Source organism: Armigeres subalbatus, unplaced genomic scaffold (assembly GCF_024139115.2).
Source record: "Armigeres subalbatus isolate Guangzhou_Male unplaced genomic scaffold, GZ_Asu_2 Contig515, whole genome shotgun sequence".
NCBI classification, from domain to species: Eukaryota; Metazoa; Arthropoda; class Insecta; order Diptera; family Culicidae; genus Armigeres; species Armigeres subalbatus.
This window is the reverse complement of record NW_026943277.1, coordinates 1,196,210-1,215,451: the sequence shown is the minus strand read 5'-3', so window position 1 is coordinate 1,215,451 and position 19,242 is coordinate 1,196,210. Positions and strand designations below refer to the sequence as shown.

General features: G+C 39.5%; 2 protein-coding genes across 2 annotated transcripts in view; both read left to right on the top strand.

Moving 5' to 3' along the window:
* The window catches only part of LOC134204297 (uncharacterized), a 60,524-nt gene extending 51,732 nt beyond the window's left edge, over nucleotides 1-8,792 (top strand). The window contains 1 exon segment of the mRNA XM_062679114.1: nucleotides 5,409-8,792. Coding sequence (XP_062535098.1) covers nucleotides 5,409-6,160 — 752 coding nt within the window. The 3' untranslated portion in view covers nucleotides 6,161-8,792.
* A 5,002-nt stretch (nucleotides 8,793-13,794) lies between these two features.
* On the top strand, nucleotides 13,795-14,811 carry LOC134204311 (uncharacterized). The gene has a single exon (XM_062679133.1). It carries the CDS (start codon nucleotides 13,795-13,797, stop codon nucleotides 14,809-14,811), a length of 1,017 nt encoding a protein of 338 aa, XP_062535117.1.
* Nucleotides 14,812-19,242: the final 4,431 nt, after the last annotated feature.

The following is a 19,242-nucleotide window of genomic DNA, read 5'->3' as shown; positions in this document are numbered from 1 at the left end:
ATGAGAGAGAAATTAGTAATTTTTTACTGATTTCAATTGACGGCTTTTAATCTTGCGCAAATATCCTTGTTGTTTGAAAAATAAACAACCTAATGGATGTCGTTGGTAACGGGGATACCAATGTTTGCTCTGATCGAAATTCCAGTTCAGTGTCGGGAAACAGTTCTTGTCAAACTTTTTATAGCATCCGCCATTATGGTGAGCGTGGAAAGCTGGATAGAATCCGTAACTACTGAACCGATCGGCGTGAAAATTTGTATGTAGAGGTTTTTGGGGCCGGATAAAATTCTTAAAACGGTTCGAGATGGGGGCTCCCATATAAATGAAACAGAAATTTCTGGATAACTCAAGAACTAATCAAAAAATAAATCAATTTTAGGCGAAACAAAGTTCGTCGGGTCTGCTAGGGTCTGCTAAACATGATTTCTTTTTCTTGTTTTCTTACAAACATCATCACAAGACCATAATTAAAATTTGTCTTGATGAGTTGGATGTGCAAAGGCCATTGTGGTAATTGTTAGAAACTATATTTTCAAATACAATGTGCCTTTTGGCACAATGACCATAAGGGGCCCGCCGGAGTAAGGTGCCTGCCAGAGTAGACGCGCCTACGTGACGTCGCGCGAAAATTGCATGGAATGGAAAAACAATCAATAATAAGGAGCTATCAAATCGTATGAACGCTTCGCTTCGCATCGCATTTCGTGTCTACTCTGGACACACCCAGCGATGCGATGCGACGCGACTCACGCAAAGGAATAACAATTATTATCAATGAACTGTCAAACTGCACTGTCGCTGCATGGTCACGTCTATTCTGGCTTAGCAAAGCATAGCTTACGGTCATGTCTATTCTTGCTTCACCCCAAAACAGAAAAAAATTTCTTCTTGTTTTGAAACACGCCTTGATTAATGAAACAAATGGGGACCCACGCATTTGCCCGGAGTAAGGCAATTAAGTCAATGATACCTTCTATTAAAACGCGCATTTTCCTGTATAGAGGCACAAGAATATAAAAATGAGTAAATAATTCCGAAATAAGGTTAACTAATGATTCCTAATTTCAAAATACGCATTTGCTCAGAAAGAGGCAAATGAGTGATATATTTTTTTGACTCACACATTTTACTGAAATACGCCTTCCTTCAAACCATGCGTTTGCCCGGAGTATAGCAAACAAGTGGATGATCCCTTCTTTTGAAATATTAATTTACCCGCACTAATAAAAATCCACAGGTTCATTGGATAAAATTTAAAAAAAATATACGAATACTGCCGTTGCACGCATAACTGTCCCATGTACATAGGAATCACAGGTTATTATAAGCATTTGCCGGGAATAAGGTGAATCATCTGTGCTTCTAAAAAGCACACATTTTCAATGACTCATTTAGCCTTATAACGGGTGGCAACTAAAACATTGGAATGACTTCAATACTTTTCTATCACAATAATAATGCTTTTTCCGGAGACGAGCCAGCCTCGGGCTGAAAGTCTCCTTAATAAAGAAACAAAAAAAAAAATTATGCTTTCACAGAAATATGACTTTAAGTCAATGAATCCTTACAATATGCCGCCGAAACAGGAAGTATTGCGGCGTGCATTGTACACTTTATCAAGCGAACCAAGACCATGGGAAAAGTATACGTTCGAGCATTTTAAGCGTGGAAATGTTTCGAAAACTGCCATAGCATGTTTTGGTCAACTAAGCCCCATGCAAAGGTGATTGTAAGACCAAAATCACGATTTCCAGCGGTCATGCCATACCAGCAAGACTAAGCTGCGCCGCAGCCCTCCTTAGCCGTGCGGTAAGACGCGCGGCTACAAAGCAAGACCATGCTGAGGGTGGCTGGGTTCGATTCCCGGTGTCGGTCTAGGCAATTTTCGGATTGGAAAATGTCTCGACTTCCCTGGGCATAAAAGTATCATCGTGTTAGACTCATGATATACGAATGCAAAAATGGTAACCTGGCTTAAAAACTTCGTAGTTAATAACTGTGGAAGCTGCGAGGCGGCTCTGTCCCAGTGTGGGGATGTAATGCCAATAGAAGAAGCTGCGCCGCACGGCGAACCATAGACCATATGCTAATATTCGTTACTCTTAGTTTGAAGACTAAGGACCAGACATTGAAAGCGTAAGTGAAGCGAACGAGCATTGATCTAATTCAATCATAGCATCCTATGCCAGTGAGTGAACAGTCTTGCTCAGATGCATACAAAACAACAATTATGAGCGATCGTTGCTGCGTCAACATCGAGCAACAGAGCTCGCCAAGCCAAACTTGGTATGGTATCCAGGAAAGCTACGACTGGAGCATTTGTGTTACGCTTGCTCTACTATAATAGAACCAAAACACATCAGGTGTAAGTGCTTTATTCACTCTGATTTCAAGTTGCTGGGATGGAGGAGAAAAAGTATCAAAGCCTCCCATGCAGTGTATCAGAGTTCCATTCTCATAGCGGACCTAATTTTCCTAATGTCTGAAAAGATTTTTCTAACAGCGTGTAGAAACAACACTCGTTGTTAGGTTACCGAGTGATTTGCCTCGCTCACTTGTCTCCCGTTGATGAGCGATGAAGATCTTTAAACATTGAATCAACGAACGTCAAATTTCAACGATCTAGAAAGCATCAGCGATTAGGCCGCAGTAGAGCATCAAGTTGGCATAAATTTAGCCGATTTTTACTCATGATTTGTTTTTTTTCAATGTCTGCTAAGGACAACTCTTTGTATAACATAATATATCAGATTGAACTGTACCTACTTGTTTGCAGTTTTTTCCCGAGCCTTCCAATTTTTTAGTTGCTAAAATCTTTTTTCGTTATTGCAGGAATCTTTTTAAAGGCATGAAGAAAAAAATTCTGGTACATGGTACATTCTGGGGAGTGGTTTTCTGGGGAACGGTTTTCTGGGGAATGGCTTTCTGGGGAATGTTATATAATCTTTTTTTTTCCAAGTTCGTTTATTTGGTAGGCTCAGGCGTGTATAACACTTTACGGAGCCACGTTTCTTGAGGGAAATAAGCCAACGTACTCGTGGTGACTCGAGGTTAGGTTTACAATGTTTAAGGATGGATGGGGATTAGGATTCGGGAATCAGGGAATCATCATAATCAAGGAATTTCAGCAGCTCATCCGGTCATTTGGCGTCGGGGACGATGTGGTGTGTCGTCGTGCTCGAAAAATGGTTCGCATGCACTCTAAATAATCATCACGTCATATTCACGTGAAAAATCACGTAACTGAACTGTCTTGAACAAACGATGATTGCTACGTGACGTTGGTAATGTTCACCTGAAATTCACGTAACTTTTACTAAAAATCTTGGTGAATATGTTTGTATGTACTCGTAAACAACTTAAGTGAGAGTGTGTTAGTGTGATTGCAGCTTCGGCATTTACGGAAAACCAGCATTGTAAGCAATCTTCACGTCAGATTTACCTGAAAACAAACGTGGTTATCATCCACCATACTTTTCACGTGGAAGTGACTTGACAATCACGTAAGAATGAATGATACATAACCTAAACATAGTTAGGCTTCGCAGAGGTAAAGGATATTTTAGGTGCAACTAGGCGAGAATTTTCCGAACCTCCAGTTCCCTCCTTGGAAAAAATATCAACGGAAGTCGCATGAAATTTAGAAGATTCGTAGAAAAGTGATTTGGAAGAAGTTTAAGCTACATGAAGTCTAGAACTACAGTTTTTCGGTAGCGTTAGCATAAAAAAATTATTTCAGATTTCAACGTCCAAGGATGGACTACCTTTTGATTGGTTCAACATCGGAAATAGCAGCAATGTTTGTGAAAGAATCTAGTTTCAACATTGCTGTCCAAATCTGATAAATTTTATTCGACATTCGTTGATTTGTTCTCCAACAGTGTTTTAGCGATAACTCCGAAGTGCAATTGCCGAATGACAGCATTCCTTGTCTAATATTAGAGACATCATTTTGCATCAAATGCATTTCAACGCATCAAGCACATCAGCAACGCGAAGAGGTTTCCTATTTACGGCTGCTGGCAGTTACTAACTTATTTTGCATTCTTTTAAAAAAAAACAATTTTGTAATATATTTCAAAGCATACCTGATATCATGTAGCTTTCACTGAAAGTTCACGTAACCGGTACGTAGAATTCACGTAAGGTTCACCTGATCAAACACGTAACTACTTTCAAACTTCACGTCATTAGTACTGGAAAATCCAGTCAGATTCACCTGATAAATCACGTAACTCACCGAAGCTAAGTTTTGTTCAGGTTACATGCCATTCAGGTCACTCTTACGTGAAAAGTGTGGTGGATGAGAACCACATTTGTTTTCAGGTAAACATGACGTGAAGATTTTTCAGAAGAAAAGAAAAAAAAACAAAAGTGTTAGACTTTTATGTCAGAGGAACAAAGAAAACTATAAATGGCTTGCATATAGACCACATCACGATCCCCCAAAACACCTCTTATCTCCTGGAAGGGTTGTTTACCTCGGGCCACTAGGGTATCCAATAATTGCTCTCTGGAGACGTCGTTTTCCGAGCAGAACCAAACTACGTGATCGATGTCATCATAACCGGCTCCGCACCTACATAAGTTGCTATCGACAAGGTTTATTCTGTACAGATGTGCGTTTAGTGAATAGATTATATAATCTTAATATCATGTAGCTGTTTAATATTCGACGTATATACAATTTTAAACATTTTATATTGATTGAACCTTAGGGTGTTCATATTGCCCCTTGTCCCCCTATAACCTTTTTCTTTATTTTGAGTTGTTTGTGTAAACATTTTCGAATGTCTTATACACAAGTGGTTTATCTGGAGTTCCAGCATAAAAAGGACGAGCACTGCCAATTTGATTCCATGCGTTTCTTTTTCTCATATCTCACCTTGATTTTGTTGTGCGAAATTTTATGCGGTGTCTTAAAAAATGTGGCGGTATTTGAAATTGGCATCGAAATTAAATTATGGTCATTATACATTAAATCTGGTGGTGAATTTTGAATTCATATTTATGTTGTATATGCTTTTCTACTCCATTTCCAAAAAACCTAAATTTGACATAATAATGTTCGTACAGTGCTGAAATTAAGGACAAGCCTCCCGGAATGCAGAAAAATTGCTACTGTTTGCAACGATCATGGTTTATTGCAGATACTTGACGATAATATTATCATAATAATAATTATGAATTATGAATGAAAAAAATTCAGAAAATAATTTCGCGGAATTTTGTTTTTTAAGGGTAAAAATACCAAGAAAATATTATGGAATAAAAGCATCCGCTAAATTATTTTCTGCATTTTGTAGTAAAATTTTTATCAATTGCTATCACTATTTAGCATTAAATGCTTTTATAACATCCGTTAACAATGGTGTAAGGAAACTCAGTACCGTATATTGTATGTTCAGGTTCATCGTACACATCTAGCAACAGCACAAACTCATCTGTGAATCGTTCAAACTACTACCAATCGCCGCCGACATCCGTGTCAACCGCTAATACCGTTATGTCCTCATCGACGGTTCCAACTGATTCATCTAGTTATTACCATCAGCAGCAGCAATCAACAACAGCACAACAACCTCAGCCCAGCCAGGTAAGAAGTCATTCCCGTGGTTCCTCATCCCACGGTTACGCGCCTCCACCGGTCCCTTCGGCACATCAACCGAACCAGCAGCAGCAAAACTATCAGACACCTCCCGTGGCCACAGCCAATCCCGCTGATGCGACTTCGAGCTACCAACATCTACAATCATCTGCCAGCCCCTCCACTTTTACTCCTTATTCTTCGTATAACAGCACTGCTCCGAGCAGTGCACCAGCCACCACACAAGCAGTTAGCTCTAATGGTTCCGCTTTCCATCGTCCGGAGAGTGCTGCTCCTGTAGGCAATGCGGCCGGTTCCGCTGCCGGCAGTTTCGAAAGTCCTCCGACTTACATCCCCGACAACGGCGCCAATCCCTATCAGTATCCCTACCAGGCGCAGGGATACCAAACCCAAGGCTATTACCCTCCTCCTGCGTATCCTTACTATCCGGCGGCGGGGGCTCCGTACTCTGCCGGAGATCCCCAGTACCATTCATATCCACCGCCGCCACCTCCCTCGAACTACAACTATCCTCCGTATCCTAGTCAACCTGGCGTCGGTCAGTGGCAGTAATTGCGTGCTGGTAAATTAAGACGATGGTTTAAGTAGAATCTACTGTAGAAGTATATTCTTGTAGGTATTAATATCTGTTGATAATGCTCTCTGCAATATCGTCTGGATGCTTCCTGTTCCTTTAAGTTATTATGAATGCCAATATAATATAAAATGTTTACTAAGTAAAACATCAAGAAGTAAAGTATGATAGGTAAAAATTGTAGATATGCAGCTGAATGTGTATGATGCTCTCTATTTTTGTATACAAGTTTTCAAGCGAATTATTTTTTTTAAATTTTTTTTATAGAGACTTATTTTTATGCTTTCTTTATAAATAAACCATACGTTCCTATACTGAAAACAAGCATTGAAAATTGCTATGATAGAGAGAAAAATCAACTATAAAATTATTATCGTCGAAGGCTTAATGATGGCAGTAGCTATAAATTAGCGGTTGATAAAACAATATTTGTCAATGAATACATTTAGACAATTTTCTAAATTGAACCTTATAGTGTAAAAATATTTTACGAACTAGTTTTCCGTATTTCGCAAAACAAAAGAAAATATTTATGATTTTCGGTTCGTTGATATTGACCTTCTAATTTGCTAACTTGAATTGATAGATTTGAAGAATAAAAATTAGTGGAAGTTGCGTCTTTCGCATGATTTTTATCTATGGTTTTCTTTTGTGCTCAATTTTGTCCAGAAAATAGTTTTTATATCAATAATCGAGTTTGAAACATGACAATAATAGGAAAGGCCCTTCTCAAGCCGCATTCTTCCTATCAGAATCATGTTCTCAATCTTTTAAATAATGATCGCAAGTCCATTTGCAAAATTTGCTATGTTGGTTATTTTTGTGTTAAATTTAGACAAATATTTTATATTTCGTGTAGATTGCGATCGCAAATGCAACATTGATCAGGTTTGAATTTCTGATCCATTCATTGTGATTCGTTGTTGAGCTACGATTATATCAGAAAAAATCTTCCACGTGCTTTGAATAAAATGGTCGACATCTTGAAACGAAACTTTTTCTAAAACAATATCTGTGTTGGAAGCATTCAAAAATCTATGTTTTGCTCAATTAGATAGGTGTCGATTAAAGCAACAGCCCGTTCCATATTATAAACAATTTCTTCTATATCCGCGAGATTGTCTCTGCAACGAAAAATCTATCGTAGTTTGGTTGGAAAATTCGATCAACTAAAATTGGAACATGAATTAATCAGTTTTTGTCTTGCATTATTCGTTATCCTACGATTCTCATATTTCAGTGATATTTTGAAAAATATAAAAAGATAATGCATGGAAATTTTCCTGCATAAAACAGTGCAATCTATTTTTGTTGATTTTCTGTATGTAAATTTTATGTAAAGCTGTTTATTTTTTCGATAGATATTTATATGTAAAGAAGCCAACATAGATGTTGTGCTAGATACTGGCACAATAAATAAACAAATTGATAAAAGAATAGATGAAGATGAATACGCTATTTGTCAACCTATAGAAACAAAAAAAAAAATCATTCAAGAACAAACAAATCGGTAATGCTTCAAAGTAGTGTTTCAAACAAACGAACTAAAAACTATTCCTAATCGAATTATAATAATACCGATAATAGCCAAACAGCAATGAGTGTTTTATCAAGTAGCATCATTTTATCTACGATCGTAACGTAACATATTGACAAAAAAACAGCCGATGTTAAGAAACTTGCAATACATTATTATTTATGATCAATCCTCCAACAAACCCAATTTGCACGCTGCCCTGAAACGGCATTATCAGCAATGCATTTAACAGCTATTCAAGTCGTTTGTAGAATCTAAACCACCTAGTTATAGTAGGAATTGCTGAATGTTCGCGTTACAGATCAAACTTTTGTCATTTTTTATACCAGTCAAAACAGATTTGCAACAAAATTAGTACACGTAAAATCAGGACAGTTCACATTTTCAGCATTATTACCATAAGCTTTCTAAGGAGATTAACGATTTATAAAACATTTGTTTGCGCTATTGTTAATTCCTTGTAAGCTTATGACTTCTTCTTCATATCGATAACTGTTAATTTGCTTTTACAGAATGATTTGTTTGTATGATAAATAGCTCTTTTGTTCATGAATCATAATCAATTGATCATGCGATCAACGTGCTGGAGAACAGTATTACACTTCCAAATTGTAAAAAAATAGGTTTTGTACAAAACAGGCGAGGATCTGGAATCTGAGACTACCAGTACAAATCGATTAGATTTGTGTATCAATAACTCGCAACCGCTTCGTTTGAAGGTAATTTGTTCTGGGAACATATTCTGTATAGGTTTTGTTAAAAAATGAGTTGAAATTTTCTTCCACTACTATTGCGTTATCGATCTGGATTCGAGTAATTTTATAATTTTTAGTACAATAGATATGTATTCAATGTTTAGCAAGCGTATAAATCGTGTAATGGATTGTTCTGCGAGAAGAATGAAGCATGTAAGAAGGATAAGTCCCGTCATGCGTATTACGTGGGATTTATGCAGGACTGTGTATGATAATTTTAATCAATGCGGTATAAATTAACTGATATTGACTATGAAAATACTGAAAACAATACTAGCGTAATGTATGAATCATAATACAAAGTATTTGAAAAATTAAGTTGTTTTTTTCATTATACTGAACGTGATGACCATTCCTCATTTGAGTGCGCAGCAAGTATAGATGTGCCACAGTTAAGGTGTACAACACGCGTCAGAGCAGCCCGCCGCGGCTAAACATTGGGCGGCTACAGGACGGTAGATGTTCGGAGATATGCGTCAACTTTCCTTCCCCTCGATTAATCAACGCACCCTAATTATTATAGTCGCCTTGGCTGGCGCGAGACCACGCCAGCGCCAGGAGTAGAGATAAAATACCTAACCACAAATCATCACTTATATTCGAACAGCGAAGAAATAAACACCTGTGGACATTTTTGTCCGTATTTTTATTTTGCGATCAGGCGGTGAAAAGTTCTCGCTCGTCCGAAACAGGGATGGGAAAAATCAAATTTTCAAAAAATCGAGGATGATCAACACTCACCCGCGATCTTACTTTTTAATTATCAAGTGATAAAAACTCGCCAGCGATTAAGAATCGTTTGAAAATCGTATCTTGATTTGTGGCATTTACCGTTACATTTTGAACTTTTTTCCTTTGAGTCCGTTTGAGTACAAAATTTGAGAAGTAGCCGTAACTACGGTCGAGAACAATGGCTCGTATGAATAAAAAGTAGTAAAATCTACAATATGTAGTTACTACTTTGTAGTAAGGTCCACATGTAGTAAAGTTGATTTGGTATGAATAATAAACTTTTTCGAACATAGTAGTAAATACTAATTTCAAAAATAAAAGAGTAGTATTTGCTACAAATTATATCTGTCAAAATTTGCTTTGTTTATGTTTTGTTTTTCATGTTGCAGTTGTTCCCTACCATATATATATTATAATATATTGAAAATTCAAATAAGTAAAAAAACCTAGCGTGAGAGAAATTATGATTCTGGGTCCAAGAATCTTGATATTTTTCATCGCATTGCTTGAGTTCGGGAATTGAATCCAACGTTTTTTTCGGCAATTTTCCGACACGCTGACGCTTGCTCTGGTATAGGGCACTGCACGGAAACATATCTTTCTCTTTCGTTCCTCATATATTTTGACGTTTACTGGCCTTGTTGTTTTCAAATTTCTTTGCAGCGAGAAAGAGACGAAGCAGTCCGTGCAGTGCCCTATATGTATTAAAATCACGCGTTTTTTTTAGCGTAATTCATTTTGACGCAACTATTTTAAATTTGGGATCTTTGTGGGTTTTCACGCGGATTTTTTAAAGTTATTTTACGCGTTTTTTTTATTATAGTCAGGGTACGTAAAAATAGAAAATAATCGTTTATAGCTGAAGTCATTTTGACCGTGGTTTTTGGAATCTGCTGTTTTGTTACACGGATGTATAGATCGCATTTGCCGTTCGCCGCTTCTCCTCGTGATTCGATTCACTCAAATGTTTCGTCGAACATTTTACGTCCACTTCCAAAAATCGATATACTTAAGTCGGTTTTTACGTGGTGGACGTACCGTTTCTATCGATCATTTAAAACAACCGCGTAAAAAAACTTCAAGAAAATCCGTATAAATACCAGCGTATGTCCCAAAATTTCGAAAATAATTCGTCGCATAAAAACGACCGGCGTAAAAAAAACTAGTAAAAACCGACCATACCGTAGAAACTTTGATAAATAACACTAATCGTATCGTTAATTTAATTTGTGGGGGTTATTTCAATTCGTAAACACCTTTTACCATTTAGGCAAATTTAAATCCTGGCGATGGAATAATTTTGTAGCAAGCTCCTGAGCAGACTACAAACAATTTGTAGTATTTACTGCTTTTATTCATACCAGAGACGTTGTTTATAGATATTATATATATCGCCATCGTCTCTGATTCATACCAACTGTCAAACAAGTTCCACAAAAGTAGTGTTGGAATATAATTTTCATTTGATCGGATACACTTCAAATAATACTAGCCACACTGCACTCTTGAAAACTGTCATTGTATTTTAACCAAACTGAATAAAGCACACGTTTTTGTATCTGAAAAATAGTAATGCCTGATTCGGAAGTTCCTCTGGTGTAATTTGGCCATTAGGGTATGGGTCCAGCAGTTTTCGGATAGTTCGGTTCGCGGTAATATCGTTTTCGTCCGTCGGAAGTTGCCGGAAAAATGTCCGAGAGCATTATGCTGGAAAAGCTAGGGGATCATAACTGGCCCCTGTGGAAGTATAAGGTTATGTTAGTGCTCGGAGAAAAGGCTTAGCGGACGTTGTTAAAGCAAATCCTCCCAAACCATAACAAAGGATTGGCTATCGCGAGATGGAATTGCTCAGTCGGTCATCGGTCTGGCACTGGAGGATTCTCAATTGTGCCATGTAATGGAGAAAGCAACTGCAAAGGAGATGTGGGATTCTCTTCAGCAGTACCACGAACGAAAGTCGATGTCGGGGAAAGTTTACCTGCTTCGTCGGCTGATTTCGTTGCGTTTGTCGGACAAGGGAAATATGGCCGAGCATTTGTCGCAGATCACCATGCTCGTGAATCGCCTTACCGGAATAGGAGAAAAGTTAGCAGACCACTGGTTAATTGCCGTCATTCTTTCAAGCCTCCCGGAGTCGTATAACGTGTTGGTTATGTCAATGGAATCGCGCCCGGAAGAAGATTTGACAATGGATTTTGTTAAAGGCCGCTTATTGGAAGAATGGAGACGCCGTTGTGAACACGGTCAGCAGCCATCGCTTCATGAGTAATCTGCGCTGCATACCGGTAAAACAAAGTTTAAGTGCCACTATTGCGGCAAGGAAGGGCATTACAAGCGGGATTGTCGGAAGTTCAAGCAAGATCAGCAACGGAAGCAGATCACAAATGCTGGAAAGCAAAATGACAGAATCCGTGCGCCTGATCGGGATGAAGCAGGCGAAAGAAAGCAAAAAGTGAATAAAGCAGGATCAGATGGACAAGTGTGTTTTGGTGTACGATCTGATGCGGCGGATGACGTTTGGTATTTGGACTCAGGATGTACATCGCATATGACCGGAGATATTACGAAATTGGAAATTACTGATTCTTCGCACCGGGAACAAATATGCTTGGCAGATGGCAAAGTTGTGTTCTCCGAAGGCATCGGTGACAGAAAGCTTGCAGCTGATAACGGTGAATATGGCGCAGTTGATTTGAGGTTGAAGAATGTGCTTCACGTACCAGTTTTGACGAACAATCTGCTATCCGTCAGCAAAATCGCTGACGAAGGGTACGAAGTGGTGTTTAATCGAAACGGCTGTCAAATCCGAAAGAATAATATAGTTGTCGTCGTTGGATCTCGAAACGGAAACTTGTATCAACTGAAGCTTCGTGGTGAACGATCGCTGCAAGTTGCTGCGCGGCATCGAGAAGATTGTCAACATCTTTGGCATCGTCGCTTAGGACACCGCCACCACGAGGACATTAGCAAGATTGTACGAGAAGAACTAGGAAACGGATTGAAGCTGGTCGACTGTGGTATTCGCTCGGTCTGTTCTATTTGCTGTCAAGGTAAGCTGTCATGTTTACCATTTCCCAAACAATCACAAGCGAAATCAAAGGTATTGCTGGATCTCGTCCACACACACTTATGTGGACAGATGGATGTTCAAACACCAGGGGGTAATCGTTACATCATGACTATGATTGATGATTATAGTCGCTATTGTGTAGTATACCTGCTTCAACGGAAGTCTCAGGTAGAGGAGAAAATCCTGGACTATATCAACATGGTTCGTACGCAATTCGGGAAGGTACCGAAAGTCATCAGAAGTGATGGTGGCGGCGAGTACATCAATGAGTCAGTGAAAAGTTTGCTCAAAAGAAACGGTATTATCCAGCAGCTAACTGCACCTTATTGCCCACAACAAAACGGAAAGCCGAAAGAAAGAACCGAACGCTTATCGAGATGACACGTTGCTTGATTTCTGAGGCTGGTTTACCCAGGAAGTATTGGGGCGAAGGGTATGTACTGCCAATTATATTCTAAATCGTGTACCGGCATCGTCAACTGGCAGAACACCACATGAGCTTTGGTTTGGAGACAAACCGAGCTATAGTCATATGAAAGTTTTGGGTTCTACTGCCTTCGTTCATATTCCTAAAGAGCGTAGGAAAAAGCTGGACAACAAAGGTGTTCGTATGATTTTCGTTGGGTACGCTGAAGGGAGAAAAGCGTATCGCTTCCTCAACCCCGATACGGATAAGGTGGTGATCAGCCGAGACGCAAAGTTCGTCGAAGAACCCGCAGGCCAAAAGACCGTCAAGGATATAACACCAAGAAAGGATGTCATGATAGATCCTTCAGAAGTTGTCAACGTGGATGATTTGTATTCCGCTCATGATGATCAAAGCGAAGCAGAATGGTTCAGTGCATCGGATAAAGTTTTTCTCCCTATGGACCACGAAACCGAGGAGTCTGATTTCGAAGGATTTGAGGAAGATGACATACGGCGTCGGTCACAGCGACACAACAAGGGAAAACCACCGATACGATTTATTGAAGAGATAAATGCTGCCAGTACACAGGAGGAGTTCGAGCCATCATCATACCAAGATGCAATTAAGTGTCCGAAAAAGAACGCTTGGTTGGAAGCAATGCACGAGGAGCTAGCATCACATCGAGAGCTGGGAACATGGAAGCTGGTAGAGCTTCCACCCGGAAGAAGACCATAGGTAGCAGATGGGTGTATAAAGTTAAACGAAACGAAGAAGGTGATGCCGTCAAATACAAGGCGCGATTAGTCGCTCAGGGTTGCGGCCAGATACTCGGTGTTGATTTTGCGGAAGTATATGCACCCGTTGCCAAGTATGCAACGCTAAGGATTTTGTTAGCCATCGCAAGCCATCGTAAGTTGCACCTTAAACATCTAGACGTCCGAACTGCATACCTTCACGGGGATCTTAATGAGGAAGTATTCATGCGCCAACCTCATGGTTTCGCTGAGCCTGGTCGAGAACAAATGGTGTGCCACCTTCAGAAGAGCATTTACGGACTCCGTCAGTCCGCTAGATGCTGGAATAACCGTGTGGATGAAGTACTCAAAAATATGGGTTTCAAACAGAGTTCGGCCGACCCATGTCTGTACACACGGGAGTGGAAAGGTAAAAAGGTATACATATTGCTATACGTGGATGATATTGTAGTTGGGTGCGAAGACGAATATTTGATTGACCAAGTGTATGTCGAATTGAAAAAGTATTTCGATGTAACTTGCTTGGGAAACCTAAAATATTTTCTCGGGCTTGAGGTGGACTGTATTGACGGAAATTACAGTGTGTGTCTGTCGGGATACATCAAGCGAACTGCTCAAAGAATTGGTTTAGGAGAATGCAAGCCGGCACGCACGCCAATGGATGAATGCTATGCTCGTGGCGAAGTGGAGAGTTCTCCGTTAACTAATAATTCCGACTACCGAAGCCTAGTAGGAGCATTGCTCTACATATCAGTTCATGCAAGACCAGATGTAGCATATGCAACCTCAGTATTGGGCCGCAAAGTTACTCAACCAACCGAAGCCGACTGGGTGGCTGCCAAACGAGTGGTCAGATATTTGCAAGGCACCGTGAACAAGAAGTTGTATTTCAACGGATCTATTTTAGAGCTGACAGGCTACACAGATGCAGACTGGGCAGGCGACTGTAAATCCAGAAAATCGACGTCCGGCTATGTTTTCTTGTTCGGAGGAGCTGCAGTATCATGGAAAAGCACAAAACAGAATTCGGTATCACTCTCATCAATGGAGTCTGAATACGTTGCATTATGTGATGCGGCTCAGGAGACGATCTGGCTAAGGCGGGTGCTACAAGACATCGGCGTGAAACAAGAAGACCCTACAACATTATACGAGGATAATCAGTCTTGTATAGCATTCGCAAAATCCGAACGAACGACAAGACGTTCAAAGCATATTGAGACAAAGCAAATGTTCGTACAGGATCTTTGTCGTAAGGATGTGATAAGGTTGCAGTACTTATGTTCCGAGGATATGGTTGCTGATGCATTGACTAAGCCCCTTGGAACGATTAAAACCAACGTGTTTGCTGAGAATATGGCACCCGCTTGAGTGCTTGCCAGATTTCCTTCGGGCTTGAACGTATTCCAGTTGGAAATCGCTTATTCTTGATATAAGTAGCGACCGGCATTCTCGCTCCTGCCTAGCTCGTTTTTCCCGTAGTTTCTTCTTCTCTGCTTTCGTGACGTGCGTGTCGGCTGGTCTTGCCGCTCCGGTATTTCAATGGCCTCAATAACTTGAGGACATGGACTAATAACTTGAGGAAAACTGTTTAATGTTAATAGAAAGAAAAACTGGTTTTATTACTTCAGGTTACAAAGTTTGAATGAGAAAATAGTTGACAGCTTAGGGGCACCAGCTTACTGCGTTTTAGTAAATTGAGCAGTAGGTAGCAGTGTTGCACACTTAACACATTCCCCATTTAAGTGCGCAGCAAGTATAGATGTGCCACAGTTAAGGTGTACAACGCGCGTCGGAGTTGCCCGCCGCGGCTAAACATTGGGCGGCTACAGGACGGTAGATATTCGGAGATATGCTTTCCTTCCTTTCTCGATTAATCAACGTACCCTAATTATTATAGTCGCCTTGGCTGGCGCGAAGGAGTAGCGAAAAAATACCTAACCACAAAATCATCACTTGTATTCGAACATCGAAGAAATAAACATTTGCGAACAGTTTTGTCAGCATGGCTGGAGACATGTTCGAGCATCGCAATACCGCAACCGTTGCACTAGGCACGGATCAAAGAAACGACTGGTATGACGGCGAATGTGAGCAGTTAGTAGAAGAGAAGAAAGCAGCATGGGCGAGATTGCTGTAACACCACACGAGAGCGAACGAGGCAGGATATAGACGAAGCAACTGTATCGCGCTAATTACGCTCGAAAGTTCTATGAGAAGTTCACGTTCACGTTCACGTAAGGCCCACATGCCACAGCCCGATATGTGTCAGGACATAAACGGGAACCTTCTTACAAATGAGCGTGAGGTGATCCAAAGTATAGATAGTAGAATCTATAGATGACAGGCCTGGTAGCGAGTCACTTTTTAGTGACTTGGTCACTATTTTGAGGCTGGTCACTAAAAAGTCACTATTTGCATCCAAAAGTCACTAAAGTCACTATTTTTCGGAAAATGGTCACTAAAGTCACTATTTTTGCACCGCCTATTGGAAAAAGATCAAAATAAAAATCATTTGTACCTACTTTTATTATCAACTGAATCAAATGTAAATCTGGTAGCAATGTATAAATTTGAAGTATTATGCTAAAAGCGCTAAGTGTACACCCTAGGGAATAATTATAAAGCATTCGCTGATATTCATACAAAATGGTCATGTTTGAGGATCACTATCTCGAGTTCTAGCGATCAGATTGAGGACATTTTTGGCATCCCAAATTATGATTGTTTTTTGTATGCATGTTAGGCACGTTTTAGTTGGAAATAATTATAAAGCCACCTCTTCTATATGAAACTCCATACAAGTGGAGTGGCTTTATAATGATTTCCAACTATATTTTACAACTAAATACTTTATAGAACGTGCCTTTTCAATAAACATGCATACATAAAACAGTCAATAATTAAAAATTTAGGTTATTTTAGGCTGGGAAGCCAAAAATGTCCTCAATTGAATCGCTAGAAATCAAGACTTTGATCTACAAACGTGACCATTTTGTATGAAAATCAGCGAAGGCTTTATAATGAGTTCCGGGGGTGTATTGTGAGAATCGCCAGGTTACTTTCGATTCAGGTCAACTATGGTATTGCTCTTCACGAATGGAATTTGTTAAAATATGAATTTCAGACCTAGAGTACAGAGTACAGAATTGAGTAGGGTAGAATCCAGTTTTTTTATTCAATAACTGCTCATAAAAACATACATTTATTCCTGTAACTAAGATAGTGAACACAGTTTTAGCTACATCACATGACAACGCCGATGTCGAGTGAGGTTTCTCTATGCAGGGAAAATAATGAGCGATAGTATGACTTAAAGTACTTTAAAATTGTTTATGGTGGGTGTCAAAAGTAATTCTGGCACAGGCCAGACTGGACAGGGAAGATCCATTAATTACGTAACGCAAAAATTGGTCATTTTCAACCCCCCCTCTGCCCTATGTCATACTTTTAGTATGAACCATTGACAATTTTTGTATGGCTTGTCACACTTCGGCCAACCCCCCCTCCCCCCTATGAGCGTTACGTAATTTATGGATGCTCCCACAGTGTTTTGACCGTAAGTAAAAAAACAGGTTGTGCAAAATCGAGTTGCGGGCCAAGCATAAAAGGTCGCACAGTGCGTTGACTCATAGACAAAAATTAAATTTTGAAATTCGTTTTCTAGCATGTTCTGCACATAAAAGTATTCGTATATAGTCCCTGTTTTATGAACGTATTTTGGAAGCATAGAGAACAGTCACATGTATCACGATATGCTTGAAAACTTATATGAATGGTTAGGCATAAGTCAATCAAAGATGTCCCTCAAATAACAAGGTCCATAAAAACGTTCCTACGGATTTTTTACTGCACGAAGCCACAACTCGTAACACAAAGTAAACTTAACTAAACAAAGTTTGTAACACAAGTAAATCAAATATCTAATATTAAGCAAAACTTATTGTATTGCAAACAAAAAAAACAGTTAAGTTATGTGGTGCTCAAGATGTTCCATTTTGATTAAGTTAATATAATAGATTTACAATTTCTAAATTTACTCCGGGAACTACTTCAGCGTTTCACGTAACACGCTGAAGTAGTTCCCGGAGTAAATTTAGAAATTGTAAATCTATTATATTAATTTAATCAAAATGGAAAATCTTGATCACCACAAGTTAGACCTTGTATGCGAGGAACAGAAATGTTAAATTCGTTGCAATATTAATCGATAAACATTCTTAAACTTAAAGTAATTTGGAGCTCAGAAAAAAGTTCCGCTCCATCCTAAAACATCAACAGAATCGTTGTCTTCGGTGTACCCTATGAAATCATGTGCATTGCAACCGCAACTTTGTGAGTTTCAAGCAGTTGAAGTTGCATTAAATTAACTTCCCATTAAGAATTCTTACAGAGACCGAGTTATTCTTCACACGAGGTTCATACAAACACACATAAAAACAATCGAAAGGATTGGCCGACCTACCAAAGCAAAGACTGTTTTGATGTCTTAGCAAACATTATTACCACAATGCTGTACAACTTGATTCAAAATCGTAGTTGAAATTATAAACTAAACTAACTCACTACCTGTTTCCGTGACACCGGCTTGATAACTTTTTGTGGTGTGTTACTAAATATGATTTATAATGGTCAAACTTCAAGCTTCTGGCTTAACCAACAAATACCTTATATACCTAATATCCAACTCAGTGCTTTTTTTTTAAATTTTTGTCTTCTTGACATGATTCTTTCTTCTGATAGCATTCTAGATATGGATTGATGATAAATATGAGTATCGCTACATAGTTTTTAGTCTGCGAATTACACCATAACAATGCTAATGCAACTTGTTGCTCACTATCTGGTTATAAACTTTATACAAAAGTCACTATTTGGTCACTTTTCCTGAAACTAAAAGTCACTATTTGGTCACTTTTTTAGTCATCGTTGGTCACTAAGTCACTATTTTGAATGGCATTCATTGCTACCAGGCCTGAGATGAGCGAAAGCATGGCTAAGTCGATTTTTTTGCCCGTGCACACGCGCATATGACGTCACAGCCCTTAACGTTTCCATTGAAATCGTGACGTCATGCTCGTTTGGAGACACGTTTGACAGTTCGTTTGGAGACAGAGGATTTATCTTCGCTCATCTATATATTCCACTATCTATAATCCAAAGGTGTCGGCAGCACTACGAAGAGCACCTGAATGGCAATATGGCAGCCAAAGGTGGCAGTATGGTAGTGAACCTGGGAGCACGCACGCAAGATATACGTCCTTCGGCCCCGGATTTCAAGAAAAATCCAGGAGAACATCGGCCGGCTGAAAAACATCAAAGCTCTTGGAGTTGACCAATTACCAAGGTTTGGAAGGATGAGGTTCTGCCGCAGGAGTGGATGAAAGTTATCGTGTGTCCGATCTACAAAAGAGCGACAAGCTGGATTATAGCAATAGCAACTACCGCGCAATTCGCCGTACGCCAGGTATTGCAGAAATGCCGCGAATACAACGTGCCCACACGTGATGGCCTTTCTTGTCTGCTTTTCAACATCGCTTTGGAAGGGGTAATGCGAAGGTCAGAGATCGACACGAGTGGTACGATTTTCACGAAGTCCGTCCAGTTATTTGGTTTCGCCGACGACATTGTAATATGGCACATAACTTTTAAAGGATGGAGGAAGCCTACATTAGACTGAAAAGCTAAATTAGGGATGAAACGATACCACTGAGGTATCGATACTTTTACTTTAAAGTAGTATCGTATAAAAGTATCGATACCACAAAATATCTAATTAAAAGTATCGATACCTACTCGTAT